The sequence below is a fragment of the Corvus kubaryi genome, unplaced genomic scaffold (genome assembly GCF_017639235.1).
Source record: "Corvus kubaryi isolate FWS band 111438036 unplaced genomic scaffold, C.kubaryi_AGA036_p1.0 split1-131, whole genome shotgun sequence".
NCBI lineage: Eukaryota > Metazoa > Chordata > Aves > Passeriformes > Corvidae > Corvus > Corvus kubaryi.
In genome coordinates, this window is record NW_024582073.1 from 6,260,572 (window position 1) to 6,280,026 (window position 19,455).

The 19,455-nt window shown below is 40.6% G+C and overlaps 1 protein-coding gene across 11 annotated transcripts in view; it reads right to left on the bottom strand.

Moving 5' to 3' along the window:
* The window catches only part of GABRB1 (gamma-aminobutyric acid type A receptor subunit beta1), a 128,087-nt gene that overhangs the window by 15,426 nt on the left and 93,206 nt on the right, over positions 1 to 19,455 (bottom strand). For all 11 annotated transcript variants that reach the window (XR_006020467.1, XR_006020468.1, XR_006020469.1 and 8 more), the window contains one exon: positions 15,239 to 15,321. Coding sequence is in view for 8 of the 11 variants with exons in the window: in XM_042052964.1 (XP_041908898.1) it covers positions 15,239 to 15,321 (83 nt within the window). In the remaining 3 variants the exon portion in view is untranslated. The remainder of the gene's footprint in view (positions 1 to 15,238; positions 15,322 to 19,455) is intronic.

Genomic DNA, 19,455 nt, shown 5'->3' on the forward strand with positions numbered 1-19,455 from the left:
GCGTGGTGTGGCAGCCGGGTGTGGCAGCCGGGTGTGGCGGTGGGGTGTGGCAGCGGGGTGTGGCAGCGTGGCCACGGCGGCGACGGGGGACCCTCACCACCAGCAGAGCAGATGGAGGGGAGCAACGAGCTGTTGTTGGGACCCTCGGATGGGTGATGTGCTTCCACCTAACCCCTGTCACCCCTCCCGGTTCCCCCAAGGCACCCCCCCCCCTTCTTTCTTCCATTTCTTTCTCTCTTTCTTTTCTCTTCCCTTCTTTTTGCCTCTTTTACTATTAAATAAAATACAGCAATTTTTTGGCATCAACATCTAACCTTGTTTGGTTTTAATCTTGTTTCTGGGAATATTTTGAACCTTCTAAGTTCTTTCCGGTTTGTGCTCAGAGACTTAGCTTGCTTTGCTTTCCTGGGTTTAAACTGGATCGTAACATTTGCAAAAGGAAATTACGTGAGTTTTGTAATGTAAACAAACGTGCTTTTCCCTAGTCTTGTTTTCTATGACTTTGGCTACTAAATGAAAAGTAGAACTAGTTTGTTATAAAGTCAACTGACCAAAAGCAAGAACCATGCATGTAAGGTATCAGCTGGTGACAAGCTGCCACTGCTGACAGGCCATGTTTTTAATCTCTACAGATTTAAAAGAGACTTCCAAATACAGAAAAAAATGGGTCTGATGTGAGCTACTACTTTTTCAAAATATAATGATTTCTTTCTTGAGTTAAAGCTTCCTTAAAGCTGACGGAAATGATGAGAAAGGGATAGTGATGTTTTTCACTCAGGAGCATTCACATGTTTTAGCTCTCTTTTTAGAAAAGTAATTGAGCATCTTGCTGTGGTTTTAGGTAAGGTGAACTTCAATACATTCATTTTTTCCTTGGCAGTCATTGTAATATCTCTGCTAGACACTTACAAGGTGTAAATTCTCCCTGGGCAGTCCATTCCCTGATGCAATAGGATTGTTGCTGTGTGAAGCCCTTTCCTTATGTGCTTTGCACACTGTTCTAGGTGTGTGAGAGGCATTGCTTGCTTTCATGGCTGACAATGGCCCACAGGTGCAGGAATTGGAGGCCCTCATGTTTCATAGGCCTTGACATGGCTTTTTCTAGCAAACTTGGGAGGAAGACAGTTGCCTGCAGGTTAAAGACAGGAATAGGTCTGAAGTTAGCAGAAGACAGATTGCTCCTTCTCCTTTTTCAAGGGGACAGTGGCTTTAAGTGAGGAGCTGTAGTGATGTAAATTAAGAAACCTTCAAGTGTGGAGCAGTACTGACTTCTGGCTAGCAGGCAATGAAAAACCCTTATTTTGGGCAGGAAATGCCTTAGCCTTCAAAATGGAAGAAAAGCTATTTCAGTGATAGGAAAAGTGGGTCTTGCCAGTACAGTGGCAAGTGTTAATGCTAGTTTGTTCACTGAACTTACCTGTACTGCCCAGGTATTCCCTCGGCAGCTCTTTTCCCATGTAATCCTTTTCCCTCTGCGTACATATTCATGTCACCAATTCAAATGCATACCTCTGCTTTTGTGACAGAGAGCGCAGCACTCGCAACTGGACCCGGATGTCCGAACACAAATTTCATAAAAGTCAGATATCGCGGGCCTGCAGTATTTCAGTGATGTTGACATGGCTGTCACGGGGTGGGCGCGACGTGAACGGGGGAACCCGGGGCTGCTCCGGTAGCGCGTCCCGGGGCCGCGTGGGGACGCCCGCGCTCCGCGGCGGGGCCGGCGCGGGGGATGCGCGGGGGATGCGCGGGGAGCCGAGCGCGTCTGCTCCGTGCTTCTGGAGGGAGCATGGCCTCGTTTCTGGGCTGACATTCCTAGCAGTCTAGCTCGCTTAATCAAACAGTTTTCCCAGGAATTCTGAGTGTGGTTCTGTTGACCTAAATAATAAGTGACCGCTAAAATTTTACTTATTTATTTGTTGTATAATTAATAATGGTCCCTGAAAAATATTTGCTCTATTTAAGCCGTTTTTTGCTTGCTAGATTCTTTTCCATCTTCAAAACCACTACAAAACACATTTAATTGCCCAGCTCGAGATATAAAACTTCCTAGAAGATATTGTCTAGAAATGAAAATACAGCGCTTAATGTGCCAACACTTATTTCTTTTTACTTCTAGAGCAGCAAGCTGAGAGTTCAAATGAGAACACTTGGTCAGAAGCACGACAGATCTAAAAAGTAACTATATACACACACGGCAAGAAATAAGTTATGTATAAATCTTGCTGTTCACAGAAAAAATATTTTAGAAATGTTGCTGACATTGTGATATAGCCAAGTTTAACAGTGTATGGGATGTCACCAGGCTGTTTTATTTTACATTGCAGCACTTATCAAATTCCTCTGGGATAAATGAGGATCTGTGTTACATTCACAAATACAAGTCATGGTTCCACTATCATTAGCAATTCAACAGAGATGTCCAAACAGAATCCCTTTTTCCTTCTGATTCTCCAGGGCAGGTAGCTCTGAAGCACCCAGCAGCCGGGTCTCTTCCTTTGGATCTAAATAGGGCTTTTCAAAAGACTACATTAATTCCATGTGCACAAATTAGTTGGCCTTGGGTAAGGACATGAGGCTGGACCCCAACCCTCTTCCATTACTCCCGGATTGTGCCTTTTGTAACAACTTAGTCTTTGTTGCTAAAAATGCTGTATTTTTTTTGTTATTATTCCCATGATTATATTCAAACAGGAAGATAATGCATTTCTTCCACACACCACCAAGGCAGTCTGTACAGTGGTAAATGTATTGTACTATTCCAACTTAAATCTGACATGAATGGGGCACCACACATTTGAAGACGTGCTTTGGAAATCAATGTAACTACTTAACATTAAGGTGCTAGAACTGCTTGAAAAGGCTCCCTGCCACCTGTGTTTGAGTGTGTGTTTGCATCTGTACTGAGAAATGTTTTCTGTTTTCACTGGGGATATGTGTTAGAATTTAGCCTTAGCAACAATGGTCCAAATGAAAACTTGGTTAGACTGCTGGAGTACTAAACATTGTCAGTTATTTAAGAAGGCTTCTCAAATAAAAATAAATTTTATGTATGGGGCAATGTCCCAGTTGGAGACATAACTTCCTATTCATTAGAAGCAGAAAATAAATGTTATTACAGCATAGTCACTCTTGCAAGATCCTAATTTAGTTCAAAGAGTGAATTATGACCTTGCCTTCATTTGCAAGTACCTTTAATATTGGATCATTGTTACTTGTTATCATTTTTTGCCAATGAGACTGATACAAACCTGGAAGTCCTTTGGGAGAGAAATTGTTTGGTTTTGCTTAATATCTGTTTAATGGCTAACACAGCAGGACTTCTCTGTATCACTGTGCCTCAACAGAGGAAATGAAGGATTCTGCATAAGTAGTCAAACTTGTATTGAAAATACCTTACCAGTGAATTTGGCTCCTTCTACTGGATTATGCCAGTGATGGCAAAGGACCTAAAAGCCTAAAATAAATATAATGCAACGCACAATCAGAAATACACATTAGTATGTTTTAGCTAGTACAGCTTTCATGTGCAAGAGCTCCTCCTGTAAGGCATGCTGGAATTTTATTTTGTGTCCTGTTCACTAGTAAGAATTTAATTCTCATTAGCGATTAAAAAAAAAAAAACCAAACCAAACTAAGGGATTATTAGGAAAAGGAAGCAAATGCAAAATTCTTTGTTTATGTTTCCATATACATTCCAATTCATGTTGTGCTATTTTGTGCAGTTTCCTGTCTTTGCCTGAAATAGCAATCTTAAGTTGGCTAGAAAGAAGGGCCATGAACATGATGAAGGACACACTTGATTCCAGTGAAGAAAGGACCTACCTGAGTCACGATTCTTTAGCCTGGAGGTAAGGTGGCTGATGAAAAAAAAACTCTGTAAGATCCTAAGTTAGCACGGTGAGCTTGAAGGGCACATGATTATTTACAGACCGTCAGACTTTCAGATGAAGAAAGCAGCAAATCATATGCCTAGTGGCTAGTTTGAAAGAAATAAAGGGAAATACAGCATGCAGATAAACTGCAGAACTCACTGTTTTCACTCAGGACACAAGCGTCCTGAGTTTATGCTTGTTCAAAAGCTGCCAGAGAAGGACAATAAAAATCTATTTGGGTTGTTAAATACAATGATACTATTTCTGACTGGATGTAGCAAAGTTCAGAGTGCTTACTGCAGGTGTTTACTGAGGAAATATCAGCACGTGTCCTATGCTCTGTTCTAGCTTCATTGATATGTTCTGCTGGCCACTCTCAGAGACAAGATGGGCAAGATGGACATTTATCTAAGACAGTACAACAGTTAGGGGTCTGACATGTTCCAATGCAGCCTGATTTACCCATCTCATTTCTTTCACCTTTACAACACTTTTCTTTCATCACTGGAGTGATGCTTTTTATCCTGGTGTTAAGAACCTCTGACTCTACACATCTCCGTGTAATTCCTGTAAATCAAACTGTGATTAAAAAGCATTGCTCATGTCCACACATTTTGTGTAGTAATAAGAAACCTGCCCATAGTAGCTCAGAGGCTAAAATGTCGTTGAAAACTCTGAAGTTCATTATATGCAAATGTTTAGTGCGCAGTGCCAGTGATTCAAATTTGGACTTGAATAATTTTGATGGCCTATTGTCTAAAATTTTCCACCAATAATATATTGGTTTTTAAAATTTTTTTTAGAAAGCAGATGAGAAGTATGTGTTTGTGACTGGTGTCCTCTTGTGCAGCTCAGATACTTGTGTAATTGTACATGTAATATGTACAGGTGCACAACTGCTGTCAACAGGTCAGCCCTGATACACACATCATATGTCAGTTTCTACAGACTTTTAGCAAGTTTCTTGTAAGCTAGTTTGAGTGGCTCTGAAGCATGAAGGTTTAAAATGGCACTTTAGTTACTTTGGTAGTTACATCTGCTGAGGATCATTTTGTTTAATCGCTTCCACACTTCTCAGTCCTTTGCCTGGATCCTCTTCTTTTGTGGGGTTGAAACTACCGAAGTTCTGAAGTCACACTGTTGTGTTCTTGTCTAAAAACTAGTCAACAGTGATTAGAGCAGAAGCTATGCATGAAGAGGTTAGCCTAAACAGTCTCCTTGCCTTGTGTGCCATTTCACTTGCTGGTAGTACCAGACTGTCCTTGAGAGCTTGGAGTTGGGAAGAGAGGGTTTCTTTCTTTCCAGTAGCAAGTGTCAGAAATCCCAGCCATCTTATCTTTCTTTCATTCTGAGATGCCTTTTTCCTGAATCTGTTTTGATCTTTCTCCTTCTCCCTTTCCTATTCTTCTTCTGAATGGACACTCTACTGGTTCCCAGCTGTATCTCAACTTCCAGAAAGGTGAATCAAAACTCCTGACCTCTTCTGGAGAGGTTTGCTTGCTTTTTTTCCCTCTTTCATTTTTTTCTTCTAACCTTTATTCCCCTCTGGTTTGATAAGGAGGAAGAAGAAATCCATTTTCTGGAGAAGGAAAATGCAGACCACACATTGTTTCTACTCTAATCCTGGCAGCACAGGCTGGGAGTGCCAGACTCAGGATGAAAGACCTCAACATGTTGATGGAGACCTGCTCTCTCCGGAAAGTCCCATGTTGCAGTCCTTCCCCTTGTTTGCTAACTCAAAGGACTTCCACACCTCCACATGAACCTGACTAAGGTAACTTGCTTGCAGTGCTGTTAGGAGCACATTTTATGTAGAATTTATAAATCCAATGCAAATCTCTTTTCACCCCCACCAGTTTCTTCCTTCCTCTTTCTTTCTCATTTGAGCTGCTGTACAATAGATGACTCTCATAGTCTGAGCCATAATCCTGGAAGGTTTTTTTGACTTGAGTTGCTTTACAAAGTTAAAAAGGGAACAAAACTATTTATAAGCACATTATGTAAACATTAGCAACAGAGGTCCAGCTGCTTAGCATTCAATTAATTTAGTTCAGTCAATATTGCATGGTACACAGTTTTGTCTGCTCATATTGTAAACACATCTTGCCCTTGAGCACTTATTTCATTTGACTAATTAAGATCTACTTCTAAGTGCTCTCATTTTGTTGCCAGGCAGACTCGCCCAATTTTAGATACAGCTGTTGTACTTGGTGAAAAAGGCATTTGAAATCCACGTCCATCTGGTTGGTTCTCCAGTTTGTCAGGCCAAAACCTGCTCTTCTTTAAGGCAGCAGGGTCTCTGCTTTCCACAGGACTCAGACTGGAGATGAATCACGACACTGTATTTTTATTGCTTATGCCAGCGTGTCTTATACAAGTATACATATTTCTGTGCAATATTATGCTCCCATCTGAGACAGTGAAAACTCTTTTAAAATTTTAATTACTTAATTCAGGTGCATACAGTTTTTCAGAGAGGTAAATGTGGAGGTAAGTACAAGTCCACTGTACTCTGGCTTTTTATATAAATAGTGAGAATGAAGTTTTCATGGTGGTCTGCCCTTTCTTTTCTGATTTTCCTCCCCAGTGGGGAAAGAGGGCAGTGAGTGAGTGGCTGTTTCTACTTAGTTGTCAGCATGGTCTCACTTACTATTCTGACTGTATAAGTAGCTGAATTTTCAATTCATGAACAGTTGTAGAAAGATTTAAAGTTACACTGAGCTACATTAAAATTTTCATTCTGACAAAATTAAGAGTAATTCAGAGGAATTTGGCAATGCACATGCATTGTACATGTACTCTACATTTTCTGTGTGCATATTTTGCCAAAATAATTACACATTACTGAATTCATGTATTGTGCTGAGAAAAATTTCTTGCCTGAAAAATACCATGTTCCCTTGGGCAAAAACAGGCTGAGTTCAGAGAGGAGTGCAGTCCTGCACCAAGGAGATAACAAGGTGTCTGAGGTACTGCTATGATTGCCATTTTTTCTTAAGAGTAGGGGGTTTCTGTGGCTAAAAGCATAGGCTAAAGTCAAGGAACAGGCTTTTTGGGTGGTTAATGTACAACCTCTGCTTAGTATCTGCAGTTTTGTGTGGAGGGAAGCAGACATGCAGCACACACTGATTAATGGACTAATGTAAGGTCTAATGGAGGGGCAGGTGCTCCATGGAGGCAGAAGGTCCCAGGTCTTAAAATCAAGAGATTCTGAGTGGTTTCCTGTCTGCCTAATCTTGTTGACACATATTCCTGGCCAGAGTAAGTGTGCGAAATATTTAAATTACAGGTTCTGTTGCTTTGACCCTAAATATGAATACAAGTAAGGCAGTCATGGTCTGTGTGTTTTTGATTAGAAATGGTAGAAGTTTAAATAGCAGGGTTTTTTCCCTCAGGAAGAACTCTCCATAGGTAATTTAGTGGTCACAGAGAAACAGAATCACAGAAGCATAGAAAGGTTTGAGTTGGAAGGAACTCAGTTCCAACCCTCCTGTCATGGGCAGGGAAACCTTTCACTAGACCAGGTTGCTCAGAGCCCCATCCAGCCTGGCCTTGAATGCTTCCAGGGATGGGGCATCCACAACATCTCTGGGCAACCTGTTCCAGTGCCTCACCACTCTCCCAGTAAAGAATTTGTTCCTAATATCTAATCTAAACCTGCTCTCTTTCAATTTGAAGCCATTACCACTTGTCCTGTCACTACATGCCCATGTAAAGAGTTCATCTCCAGCTCTCTTGCTGGCCCCCTTTAGGAGATTTGAGGCATTGTGTTTTGTTATTTGTATTACTGCAGTGTCAAGAAGCCATAGATATAGATCATGGCAGAGACAGGATGGGCACTCAGAAGATAATTTCTCAAGATTTATAATACCTGTAAATATAGATGCATTGGGGGCAAGGCTTCATTTTCACAAATTGAAGCAAATCCATGAGTACCAGAATCTTCCAGTTTGTTCTGGGTTTTTTTGCTTTTATACAACAATTTACACCTTGGCAGAAGACAACGAAATATATAAACTATACTTATGGCTGTAATATTCTAGGACAACTGTATTGTCTCAAATCACAGTATACCAGCTCTTCCAAGATTGTTATATTACCAGGTGGAAAGATTATTTTTCCTTCAGCTCTGACTGCAGAAATACAGACTCATCTAAGAGCACAGCTGCTTCTGGACAAGTCAGCCCCTCCTCTACATGAATCCTAATTTTTTTTAAAGCAACCTAAGCTTTTCCTTTTGCTGTTCCCCTGGCCTGAGGGGTCTCAGTGGCTGAAGACTGAGACTTGATGAGGCTGTGCTGGGAAGTGACTCAGCTCCAGCTTTCCTGTCCTCTGTGGTCACCAGGGGATACCCTGGGTCACCTATTGGTACCTCTCAGGTTACTGAGATGACACTAAATGAGAAGAGCAGTTGGTGAAAATAACTCTGCATTCCTCTGTGTGCAATAGAAAAGTGCTTAAGATATACCAGGCTTTGCTAATTTCATGTGCTCATATACTGGAATTGTTGAATGTCAAATATTTGCTATTAAAATCTCTGCATCCATATAAAGACAAGCTATACATCTTTTTGAAAATAAAAAGGGAAGCTCATATAGACTAAACTATCAGCATCTGAGTAACTTGTAAATTTGTGTGCAGTGTAAAAATACATTGTGAAAGTAACATAACTGATTTATAGTCTGCTGGGGAAAGAAATCTTTCCAAAGTGTGGAAACAGAGCAGTCACTGTGGCTTAACACCAGTGTGCTGTGAAGAATGAATTATTTTAGCTCAGTGGCTGACTTAAAAGATGAGTGGTAAGGAATGACACAAACTGAGCCAAAAATACATTTTAAATTTTGATGTGAAAAAAAGGAAACATGCAGTCCTACTTGGCTAATTTCTCAGTTTCAATATCAACAAGCTACTTGTGAATCTGCCTCTCAGAGTATCTAAAAAACAACTTGCTCAGCTTCACAGCTCTGTGCTAGTCTTTCTGTTCCTGTGATGTTTAAATCTGCTGCTATGGATGTTCATGCTGTAACTTTAAAACCTCTCTTGTTTTGCTGCCAGCACGTTCTTTGCAGCTCGGAAGAATGGCATGTCAGAAGTTAATGTGGATCTACAAATTGCTGTGTGTGTGCAGAGTCTCCATGGGTGATCCTTCTGAGAGTGTATTTGCAATGATACGAGCTCAGTGTGTGTATTCTGCATAGGGTATATGGAATAACCTAGGATCTGTTATCTGCGTGCCTCAAGAAATCATAAAGTGACTTTCAAATTGCAAAATGTCTTGGCCCAGAGAGCAGTCACTCTGCTATCCCAGTGGGCAGTATATGGGATAACCTTGGCAGCCTTTTGTGCTGATCTCCATTCCTGCTCTTGCTGGGGTGTTTCGTATGGTACCGTCTCGTTTGTTTTATGAGTGTGCTATGATAAAGTGTGCTATTCTGTGTCCTGCTGTTGCCTATTCTTTTGTTAGGCTTTGTGGGAGCTTGAATACAGCATTTGATCCAGGGGCAGAGTCTGTGTGAAGCAAGGTGTTTTGTGCATGTCATAGTGCAGGCAGCAATGGGAGTACAGCAGGCATGGATGGAGAACCACCTGCACACTGGTGAATTGTGAATGCTGTGAATGGGATGACATGCTAAGAACATCCTATCACTTATACCTGGCATATTAAGTGAAGATGGGCAGGCAGGAACCCTTCTGACTTTTCATTCAGATAGTGTGCAGAAAGATGCACTGTTTGAATGATCTGAGTTTTTGAACCTCTCTCTCTCTCTTATTTTTCCACCAAGTTTGAAAGGAATTTAAAGCTGAGTATGTATTTTAGAACAGTTAAAGGAATTGGCCAGAAGCAGAAGAGAGTTTTTATTCCCAGTGCTATGCTGTAACAACCAGAGACAAGTCAAAGTGGAGAAAATGAGGGGTTTTTTACCCAGGGTTTACAGGGCCCATGGGAAGCAACACATTCCAGAGAACAGGTTAATGGTTGACAGGTCTCATGTGAGAGCAGGGGCAGTCTGGCAGGAGGGTGAGTGAGAGAAGCTCTTCATTTACAGATATGGCAAAACCTAAGCAACTGGTATGGAGGGCTGCACTCTTTAAGAACATCAGACGTGGAAGCTCTTAAAAAGGCACTGGGTTCATCATCCTTCCAGACTTTTTTTTATTGGGAAGGAGCCTTGCAACCAGCTTTTAGAATACTCTGAGCAACAAGCTCCTTTGAGAAGGGAGAACTTACGCTTTCTGTAGAAGTAATTTGATATGCTTGGTGAGAAGCAGGATGAGACCAGATGCCCTTTTAGTGGTTTTGGATACTTTAGGGAAAATACATAAGTGGATCCAGCTCAAAGCTCTTGCTGCCTCAGGTACCAGAACAGCAATATTCATTAGTGAATTTTTATTGCCAGGCATGAATAAATTGCTAGATATCTTGTGCCTGCAGACAGGCAAAGGAAAAGCTGTATGGGAAAGCTTGGATTTAAGACAGGTTTTTCATCTCTAAAAAAATATCCCTATTTGTTTGAGATGTAGGTTCTTACATCCTTGGTAGCTCAAATGCAGTCATACCCTGGATCAATGCAATCTTGTCTCAAGCAGAGAGCTGTGTTAAATCTGTTCAAATCTCATTCTGTCAGATAGCTCTGTGCCAACAAAGGTGATAAGGAATGTTTAGGTATGAACTCAGTTGTTTTTTTTCTGGTGACAAACTATGTAGAGGTTCAAGTGGAGTATTTTATTGATTTATTGTAATATCACTCTAAGTTGGCTGCACTTTCATAGAAGCATTACATATATTTAGTGTTAGATCTATTTCTGTATGAAGAAGGGACAGCCATAAAAACTGGAATAAAAACAGAATTGCCATTTTTTGTACTGTATCCAGCTGAATAAATCTTCCTCTTTTCCCTAAGAATCTCTGTTCAGGTTTCTGAGGGCTTGTTCAGTTCACCCATACAACTGGTTTCTAAGGGTGCTGCTGACAAGGCTAATGCATGGTTCAGTGTTGCTGTGTTGATCCCTGAATCATGCTGCAGCATTAACTGTTGTCATAGAGACACAGATTTTTGAGTCCAAAGGGACAGTTTTGATAATCAGCTCAGACCTGTTGTAAAACATATAGTAGCTTGCCAATAAGTAAATAATTTTGCCAAACTGGAGCACGGCTGGGAACTCCCGCTCCTGTGACAATGAAACACATTTCACTGAAGTTTGTGAGATGCTGTAAGTAAAACCCCAAATGGGGATTTAATTTATTGTCAGAGTGATGCTGTCGGCACAAATTTTTTTCAGATGAGTGAAAGCCAGGTGCAAACTTAGTCCACAAGATCCTGCTGTTACTGTGAAACTGGCAGCCTCAGAGGGACAAAGGGTATTAGAGTAATAACAGTATTCTGTCTTACCCTCCAGGCAGTGCAGTGAGGTCAGCTCTTGTACTTGTAAAGAAGAGTGCTAGAGTGGGGCAGCTTTATGCAGTCAGAAGTCTCTGACAGACAATCTATGGGTGATATAATTGTAGCATTTTGATGCTACTGTCCCTGGTTGTTTGCATCCTCCTTCTGCTTTCTCCTTTATCAGTGTGTCTGCACCCATGCCAGTCCACAGCCTGTTGTGGCTGCTGCCAGGGACAGTGGACTTGTGCCAAGGCACCGGGTTCTGAACCGCCGTAGCAGTTGTAGCCCTTGCCAAAGGCTACCTGATACAGCAGAACTAGCAGCTGGGGGATTTAACATCTTAAATTGCCAAGCTGACATCCACCAGAGCTCATGTGAGAGTGCCAAGCAGTCTGTGTAACCTCCAGCCAAGTATTAAGTCTCCTCTTTCCCAGTATATGCTAATCTGTGAGAAATGGATTGTTACAGATCCCAGCTCCGCTGATGAAGCAGTTCCAGTTATAAAATCCCTTGATTCTGTACACAGAAGTTTCCAGTGGCCATCATGGTATTAGACACTGGAACAGGTGTAAAATGTCTGATATGGTCTCCCCATCTTCCACTGCAGAATTTGGAATAAGGTGAACGGGTTGGGTAAAGCTGTGAAAAATGCGTGTGAAGGAACATGTGCAGCCAAAATGCTCTCCTCCTAAATGTATACATTTCTCTCATTGTCAGCCATGCATACACAGCTTCTGCAGGCCTGTAAGATAGCTTCAGGAAAGCTGGAAATGCAATTTTTTAAATGAAAATAATCTGCTGGCTCAATATAGGCATGCATTATCCATGCCTTTGCTGTGCTGCTGGAGAGGTTTGATAATAGTGCAGTGTTTGATTCCTTGTGCTCTTTTCCATTCCTGTGTCACACAGCTGTTAAGCTGCTATTTGCAATGCCTGAAATTACTCACTGTTAAGTGTTATTAAGGAACAATTCTTATCACTTTAGATTTTCAGGGATGGTCTCTGGCTAATTACCACAGCATCCCTATGAGGTGAAATGGCTTCCTGCTCACAAGAAGTGTGATGTTCATCTATTCTTTGATAAATTAATCTGTGGGACTTCCTGGTTCCTCTGGAACATGCTCCTTCTGCAGCAGGAGTAAGTCACCCTTGAAAACACATGGGAACTCAAAAGACAGCCAGGTTGTGTGTGCTTCAGCATTGGTGCTCTGTGGCACTGCTGCACAGCTGTTGTGCATGCACTGGGAAGCACTCAGCTTTTGGAGGGGAAAATGTGTCTCTAGCTTGCTTATTTTAGGAATTGGGAAGCACCCTGGGACTTGCTGGGAAGCCACCTGCCTGCCAACGTTTAGGAATGAAGGAAATCCTGCAGCTCTCACATACAACAGTACTGCTCTGGAAGCTGATGCCACATGGGTTAAACCATATAACAGTGCACAGTAAAAAAAATAAACAAAACCACTTCCCAGTGCTTTGAAAATTGTTTGACAGTTCACATACTCACAGTATCTGTCTAGTGGTGAGAAATGCTGCTTGCTATTGCACAGACTTGCTTAGTGATTTACAGACTAGCTTAGTGATTACAGCACCACCTTCCCTTTTATTTAGGGAACAGTTCTGTCCTGGGATTTATTTAATTCCTGTCTGTCCCAAAATTGATGTGGATAAGGCTTTCTATCAAAGGGATATTTTTTTTAACCAAAAAAATGCTAGCAGTTTTATTTTCATCCTAGCTTTGTGAACATTTGTATACTGGCACAATAAAAACAGAAGAGAAGCACAAGAGCTGACGGGTGATGCAGGAGCTGGAAGGAGATCTTGAGGGTGGGACTCTTATAAATTGGTTCTGTCATGGAAGCAAATGCCACATGCCTAATACACATGGCATGAGCAGAGAAGCCGTGGTCATGGTTATCACCTCTGTATTCACCCTCTTCCATTTTGCCCCCTCATTATTTCAAGGGGGTTAGTGGGTACTACTAAATGCAGAGTACTCTTCAGAACTCTATTCTTCCAAGTATGATCAGTAATTTTCAAGAATTTTAGACATGCAGGTGAGAAGAACTGTGGTAGAATAGAAGGTACATTTTAGGTGGAGAATTGTCAGACACCACTGACACATCTACTCCCTGTGGGCTTCCAGTAGCAGGTAAGCACATCTGTGCTTTTGGAAAATAATTCAGTTGTTAGTAGAACTGACCTAAATACTCATGAGAAGTAATTCACTCTCCAATTTTGACCTGTTGCAAATTGTGATCAGCTCAACAAGTCTTAACGTATCAACATATGTATCTCTGGAGACATGAATTATTTATACAAGTGTTCAAAAGGTCTGAAAAGCAATTTTCTTTTGGGCACGTGTGACTGGCCACATAAGCGTCATGGTATTCTCTCATCCCTGATTGTGTTAGCATTTTAATTACTTATTCCATCTGATGCTAATTTTGATTCTTGGTGAGGTCTCAGTAGTAGTACTAACTCCATTCTCACTGATCATTTATCCCTACAAAGCTTCATTTATGTGAAAGCTTGTGAAAAAGAGGTATAAACCAGTAAAATGTTCCATTAAGCCAGTAAATAGTTTCATTATTTGGGCTGCTAGCTGATAAATGCTAATGTACTTTCATCATCTTCAGTCATGACTGAGCTGGGGACTACAAATCAACTACCTCCCAACAAATAGACTAAGGTATGAGTTCAATATGAAGGCAATGTCAGTATCGTCAACCATTTCAGATGCAGTGGTATTGTATTTATATACATTTCCTCTGCTAATCAGGTAGCAAAGTGACTAAAGAGAAGCATTATGCACTTTATTTTGAAAATCAAGATATGACTCATTCTCCAAAAGCATCCATTACATGCCTTAGTAAGTTCAAGCCAGAAGATGAGCCAAGCAGCAGCAAGCAACATCAAGAAAACTGTGTTGTGCCAAAAAAAGGCAGGGGACTGCAAAGCCCAAGTATGGGATGACAACCATGCATCTTAACAAGCAACTTCTTAGATCCTGTAAAGTGGTGGACTATGATGTTGCAGCGGGGATTACTGGTACATGTATAAGACAGCGAGGCCTGTGGAAAAGAATAGGGACTGATTCCTGATAGAAGTTTCAGAGGTGTTTATTCTCCAGCCACATGGCCGGGGGGACTGCCGAAGAACTGTTGCAATCACAGGAACACCAACCAACCAATGGGGAACGGGATTCACCAGGGAGCAGGGAAACCCCATGTCTCCCCCCCAGGGTCCCCCTCCCCCTGGACCCCATGCCAGGGGGGAGGAACCCCAGCACTATGACACTTGGACCAAGTTTTGAACTAGCAGAAAGTGACTGGGGAGATCAGCAGCATGATGGGAAACACTGGAAAGGGAAGCTACACGGCCAGCATAATAAAGATTCTTTCCAAAAACCTTCACAGGCACTTCTCTAAAAGCCACCATCATAAAATATATAGAGATGGTGTTAATAACAAAAATTTGTAAGTGCACGCCTTGTTCCCATGCTCATGGAAGATGATAACAAAACTCTCATCAACCTTGGTGCTGAAGGATCAAGTTGTTTCTTTTTATAACTTCCAAAAGATTTGGTAACAGCAATTGATCAGTCCCGCCCCCGCCACGTGGGACGGATGTCAATCCTCATGTTAGAGATGAATGTGCTGAGATGAAGTAATTAATCCAGGTTCAGCAGTGATTAGGCACTGAAGATGGACAGTGCTTGATTGCTGTCCTCTGAATTAATCTTCAAAAAATGCTCTCCTCCCTTCCTTGACAAGAGATTTTGAAAGACATCTTATAAGCTTGGATCAACCAATATTGTGAATGAAACACATTTTGGCTTAAGTATTACAGAAATACATTTAGTCTGTTCAGTGTGCACTGAACACACAGTATTTGAACAACTTGTTCCTGTTTTGCCTAACCTGAGAATATAATTCAATTCTCAGCTGTCATTTGGCCAACCCCTTCCCTCCAGTAACTTACAACTTTCAATTTCTAGTGTGCAGTTTTGTTCATCCAGAGGATATCTGCGTAGATCCATCATGCAGGCAGCTGTTGTTGTGATCCTGTAAGAGAAGGGTGAAAAGAATAATGAGACTTGAAACCACATTTTACTTGTCTGAGATGGCAAGATTTTCTATAATGGGCTTTCTGTTTGTTTAAATACAGAATGGTATGCACATGGATTCCTGGCACGCAGTCTTCATACAGCTTTTAAACATGATTAATTTATGCCGCACAGTATAATGGTTACACCATAAAGTGTAAGACCATATGCTGAATATTGTGGAGAAGGATTTTGACTCAAAAGTTTATGTGTAAAAGTGTACAGTGTTTTGAAGAACATTCAGTGAGATTTCTACTTGGACATCTTATTTTTAATGTTCTTAATTCAGACATCTTCAAATGGTTTAGCCAATTGTTTTATTTATAACTCATACTGCTGATATCTTTCTTTTTCCACTTTGTTGTCAGTTACTGCTGTTTTAATTTTGTCTGATAGGTGTGTGCATTTTCATCCATGCTGTGGAATACCTGGTAATACCTTATTCATTATTTTTATGGTTTCATAATCAGTTTATCATTAGCTATGATAATTGCACATCACCTCTTAAAAATGGCACGAGGCAATCAAACACTAGTGAAATATAACATCATACGGTGGCTACTTCATGAACATTGAGAGTAACTAAGATTGCCGGCTGGGTGTTTCAGATCCTTACTTCTCCTAGAGGGCACATGAGTTGATATTTGGTCCCTAAAAGTATTCTCCATAGCCTAACACCTTTTACAAGGCAGTTCCTCTCCTTTTGTTAGACCATAAATCACAAGAGCATCTGAGAAAATACTTGCTGATAAGCCTGTGACTGTGTGGGAGGAAGATTAAATGACTTCATGAGGATAGGGGTCAAATTTTAGCTTCTTTTAAAGGTCCCTTTGAGAAAGACAATTAGATCAGTCTTTTCAAACTCACAAAAGTGAGTTATCACCTTCATTTGCTTTATTTATTTATTGGTGATAGATGGGTTCTTAAATGCTTATAAAACTTTTGAAGTTGAAGTTGTTGAAGCAAACTTAGCTTGTAATTTTACTGGTGTCTCTCTCCTTCTCTCTCCAATGACTTCTACCAGAGAAAGGCAGATGACCTCTTTTCTTGATCTGGATTTGGTCTTGTTGTTCCAGTTCCATGTTAATGAATACCAGAGGAACACATCTGGAGATTTTACTTTTGATGTGCTGAAAGTCAAGCACACTTACATGCTCTATTGGGGGGATAATCCTTGCTGTCACTGAACTGACAGAATTTAAAAGGGGAAAAAATGCCACATGCTTCATTACTGTGACATGCTTCAAAATTTCCTAAGTCTACAAAATCCATCTGTCATATCTAGTATAAGGAACTTCTAGCAAGGGCTGTAATGAGAACCAGTCCATGAAACTACTCTGGAAAACTGTGTAAAATACCATGAAAGTGATACATTTATACTTTTCTTCAGGCTGATTTTGTCACATTAAACAGAAATGCATGTGTCTGAACAGGCATTTCTGATAAAAATTCGTTTGCCGTAGAGAAGGTCTTCATCAGTGGTAGGACCTCCTTTAGATTAGCCATGTACCCACTATACCTTACTGAGAGGCATTGAGAAGACATGCAGTACTCCTTTGTCAGACACCTGCTTAATAATGCTTAAGATCACACATAATGATACACTAACATTAGTCACAGTTAAATGCTTTTTAATGAAGGTTTCATAGGGAAATGTTTTGTTCCCAATTAATAAACTGGCCTTTATGGTAATACAGCTCACCCCTATCAACCGGAGCGTTTTCTAAACCACTGTGGTAACACTCCCCCTGCCACCTACTCAGGCTGCTCTGTGATCTCAGGAACTCCCACTAGCCTTGGCTTTTGAGCAATGAGTTGAGTGGCGAAGCTTACCTTGACCGTGCCAGAAATTCTTGCATGGCTAAGGTGGGCATGGCACTGTCTGTACCAGGGACTTCTGTTGCCTCCCCAAGGAGGGGAACAAGAGATAATCAGTCATCCTCTGACAGTCTTGGAACATTATTTACCTGAACTGTAGCCCGAATGGAACAGTACCATTGTTACTGACCCTTTTAAGAACTCCAGTAATTACCAGCTTGGATTACAGCCGGGATAGAAATTCATGACTAAAGCCACACATTTTGTGACCCTCTAAGCATCTGTTCTAAGAGAGGCCCTTTGAGCTCTTCTGGACTGCAGTGGATGCACCCCTCTCTTACAGGGACACCTCTCAGAGCTTTCCTATATTTGCGGAACCATCACTGAAAAGTCAAGGTGGGACCTGCACTGACACCCCCACTCCCTCCTCAAGGCTCTAGCCTCACCCACAGAGAAATAACAAGGCATCTAACATTAGTATTTCATTGGATTTGAGGGTAATTTTTAACAGGTATATCTTTGCAAATTTATATAGACACAGCCATTGTGTCTGTACATGTTTGAGTGTGTGAAGTGACTGAAATACACTATAGCAAGTATAGCATGAATGTTGACATCTTGGATCTACAATTAAGGCGCTGTTGTAGCTGTAATAAATTCTACTGAATCCTTTTATAGATAGAAAATTAGTTATGTTAAATTAGTTATTAAATGCTGCTAAATCCTTTAGACTAAACTGTATGGGACTGACATTGTAGTCCTAGACTCTCAGAAGTTTAGCAAGCAAGAAGGCTCTCTCTGAACCTCATGGCTCAACAGGAATCATGCACCCTCTTCTGCACCCTTACACTTTTGTCTGCCTGGTCTCTGTGTATATCATTCTAAACTGATTCTAATCTGATTTTCATTAGTATGCTTCATCTATGTAGAAAGTAACAGAGTAAACCTTTCCAGAGCACTTTGTGAAGCTGTACTTCCACAAATTTATATTAAACCTGCTTTTGCTAATATATTTGACAGCGATTTTTTGAGTAATCTTAACCACCCATTTGTGATAATCAGTTTGAGTGGCCAATTATTCCTTATGGCAGGGTATCTGTACTACTGACTTCTGCAGTTTTGCATATTTTATGTAAGTTACATTAGCAACAGCAATTAGCTATTCTTTATATCATCAATGCAAATTGATAGTGCAGTAGTAAATAATGTGATTGTTTATATCTGAAATTAAATATTCTATGTAATTTTTTTTCCTGACATGGTAATTCTGACAACTGTATTGTCTTCTCCACCAGCCTGCCAACACAATATGGTCCCTCCTAAAGCTGGAGGTGCTTAAAATTTATTGGGAATCTTAGGCTTCCTTGAAAATAGCTACTTGTAATTGCAGGAGTGCTTCAGGATTTAGCAACCCTCATTACCTGTAGTTCATAAATCTGCCTTTCAAGCATGTTTCTCACTCTTGATAGAGCTCAGCTGTGTAAAATTGCTAATGGCATTATGCTCTGGATAACCACAAAACTTATTTAAGCAGATAAATTAAACCCAGATGTAATCATAGTAATTGCTGTCTTAATGAAAAAAAAAAAATCAAATATTTTATTATAAATAGAATAAAATCCCAGACCTGCTAGTGATTGCACTCTCTCTGGGTGGAGAGAGTAACTGATGGCTTGCACATGCACCAGAAGCTTAAAAATAAAGACATTCAAATGCAGAATACATGGGTGTAATGGCAGGAAGGGAAATGCAATACTCTGAAGATAGGGCAAAGCTGCAATAAATCTGTGTTCAAGAGGATTAGACCTGTAAGTTCCTTGGCACAAGCAGTTTGTGGCAATGGCAGAATATCAGGAGGCTCTGTAAATGTTTAAGTGGAGGATTAATCCTATACTTGAAGCAGAACTATTTATATCTCAAAGTAGGATATGTTTCTACCAGACTTTCCAGTCTTAAAATACATTTTAAGTTCAGGTGTTGGGGTTAACTTCTTTTGTTTGTACAGTGTATTTTATTCTACTCTCCTTACATTCTTTAGGTTCATTTGGATAAAAATGCTAAAAATGGCATTATGCAAAGAAGACAAGCAGTTAGGTGGAGGTATATCATTATGCTACTTAATTTCACTCATGTCAGTACTCAGACATTCTGAGATGGAATGAAGTCTGAACTGCCAACAAGCAAGCTAAATAGTATTTGCATAAAAGCAACATTAACTGATTTATTTTTTTAAAATTTTGGCTTGGGGTTCAAGTTATTTGATCCATGGCTTAGC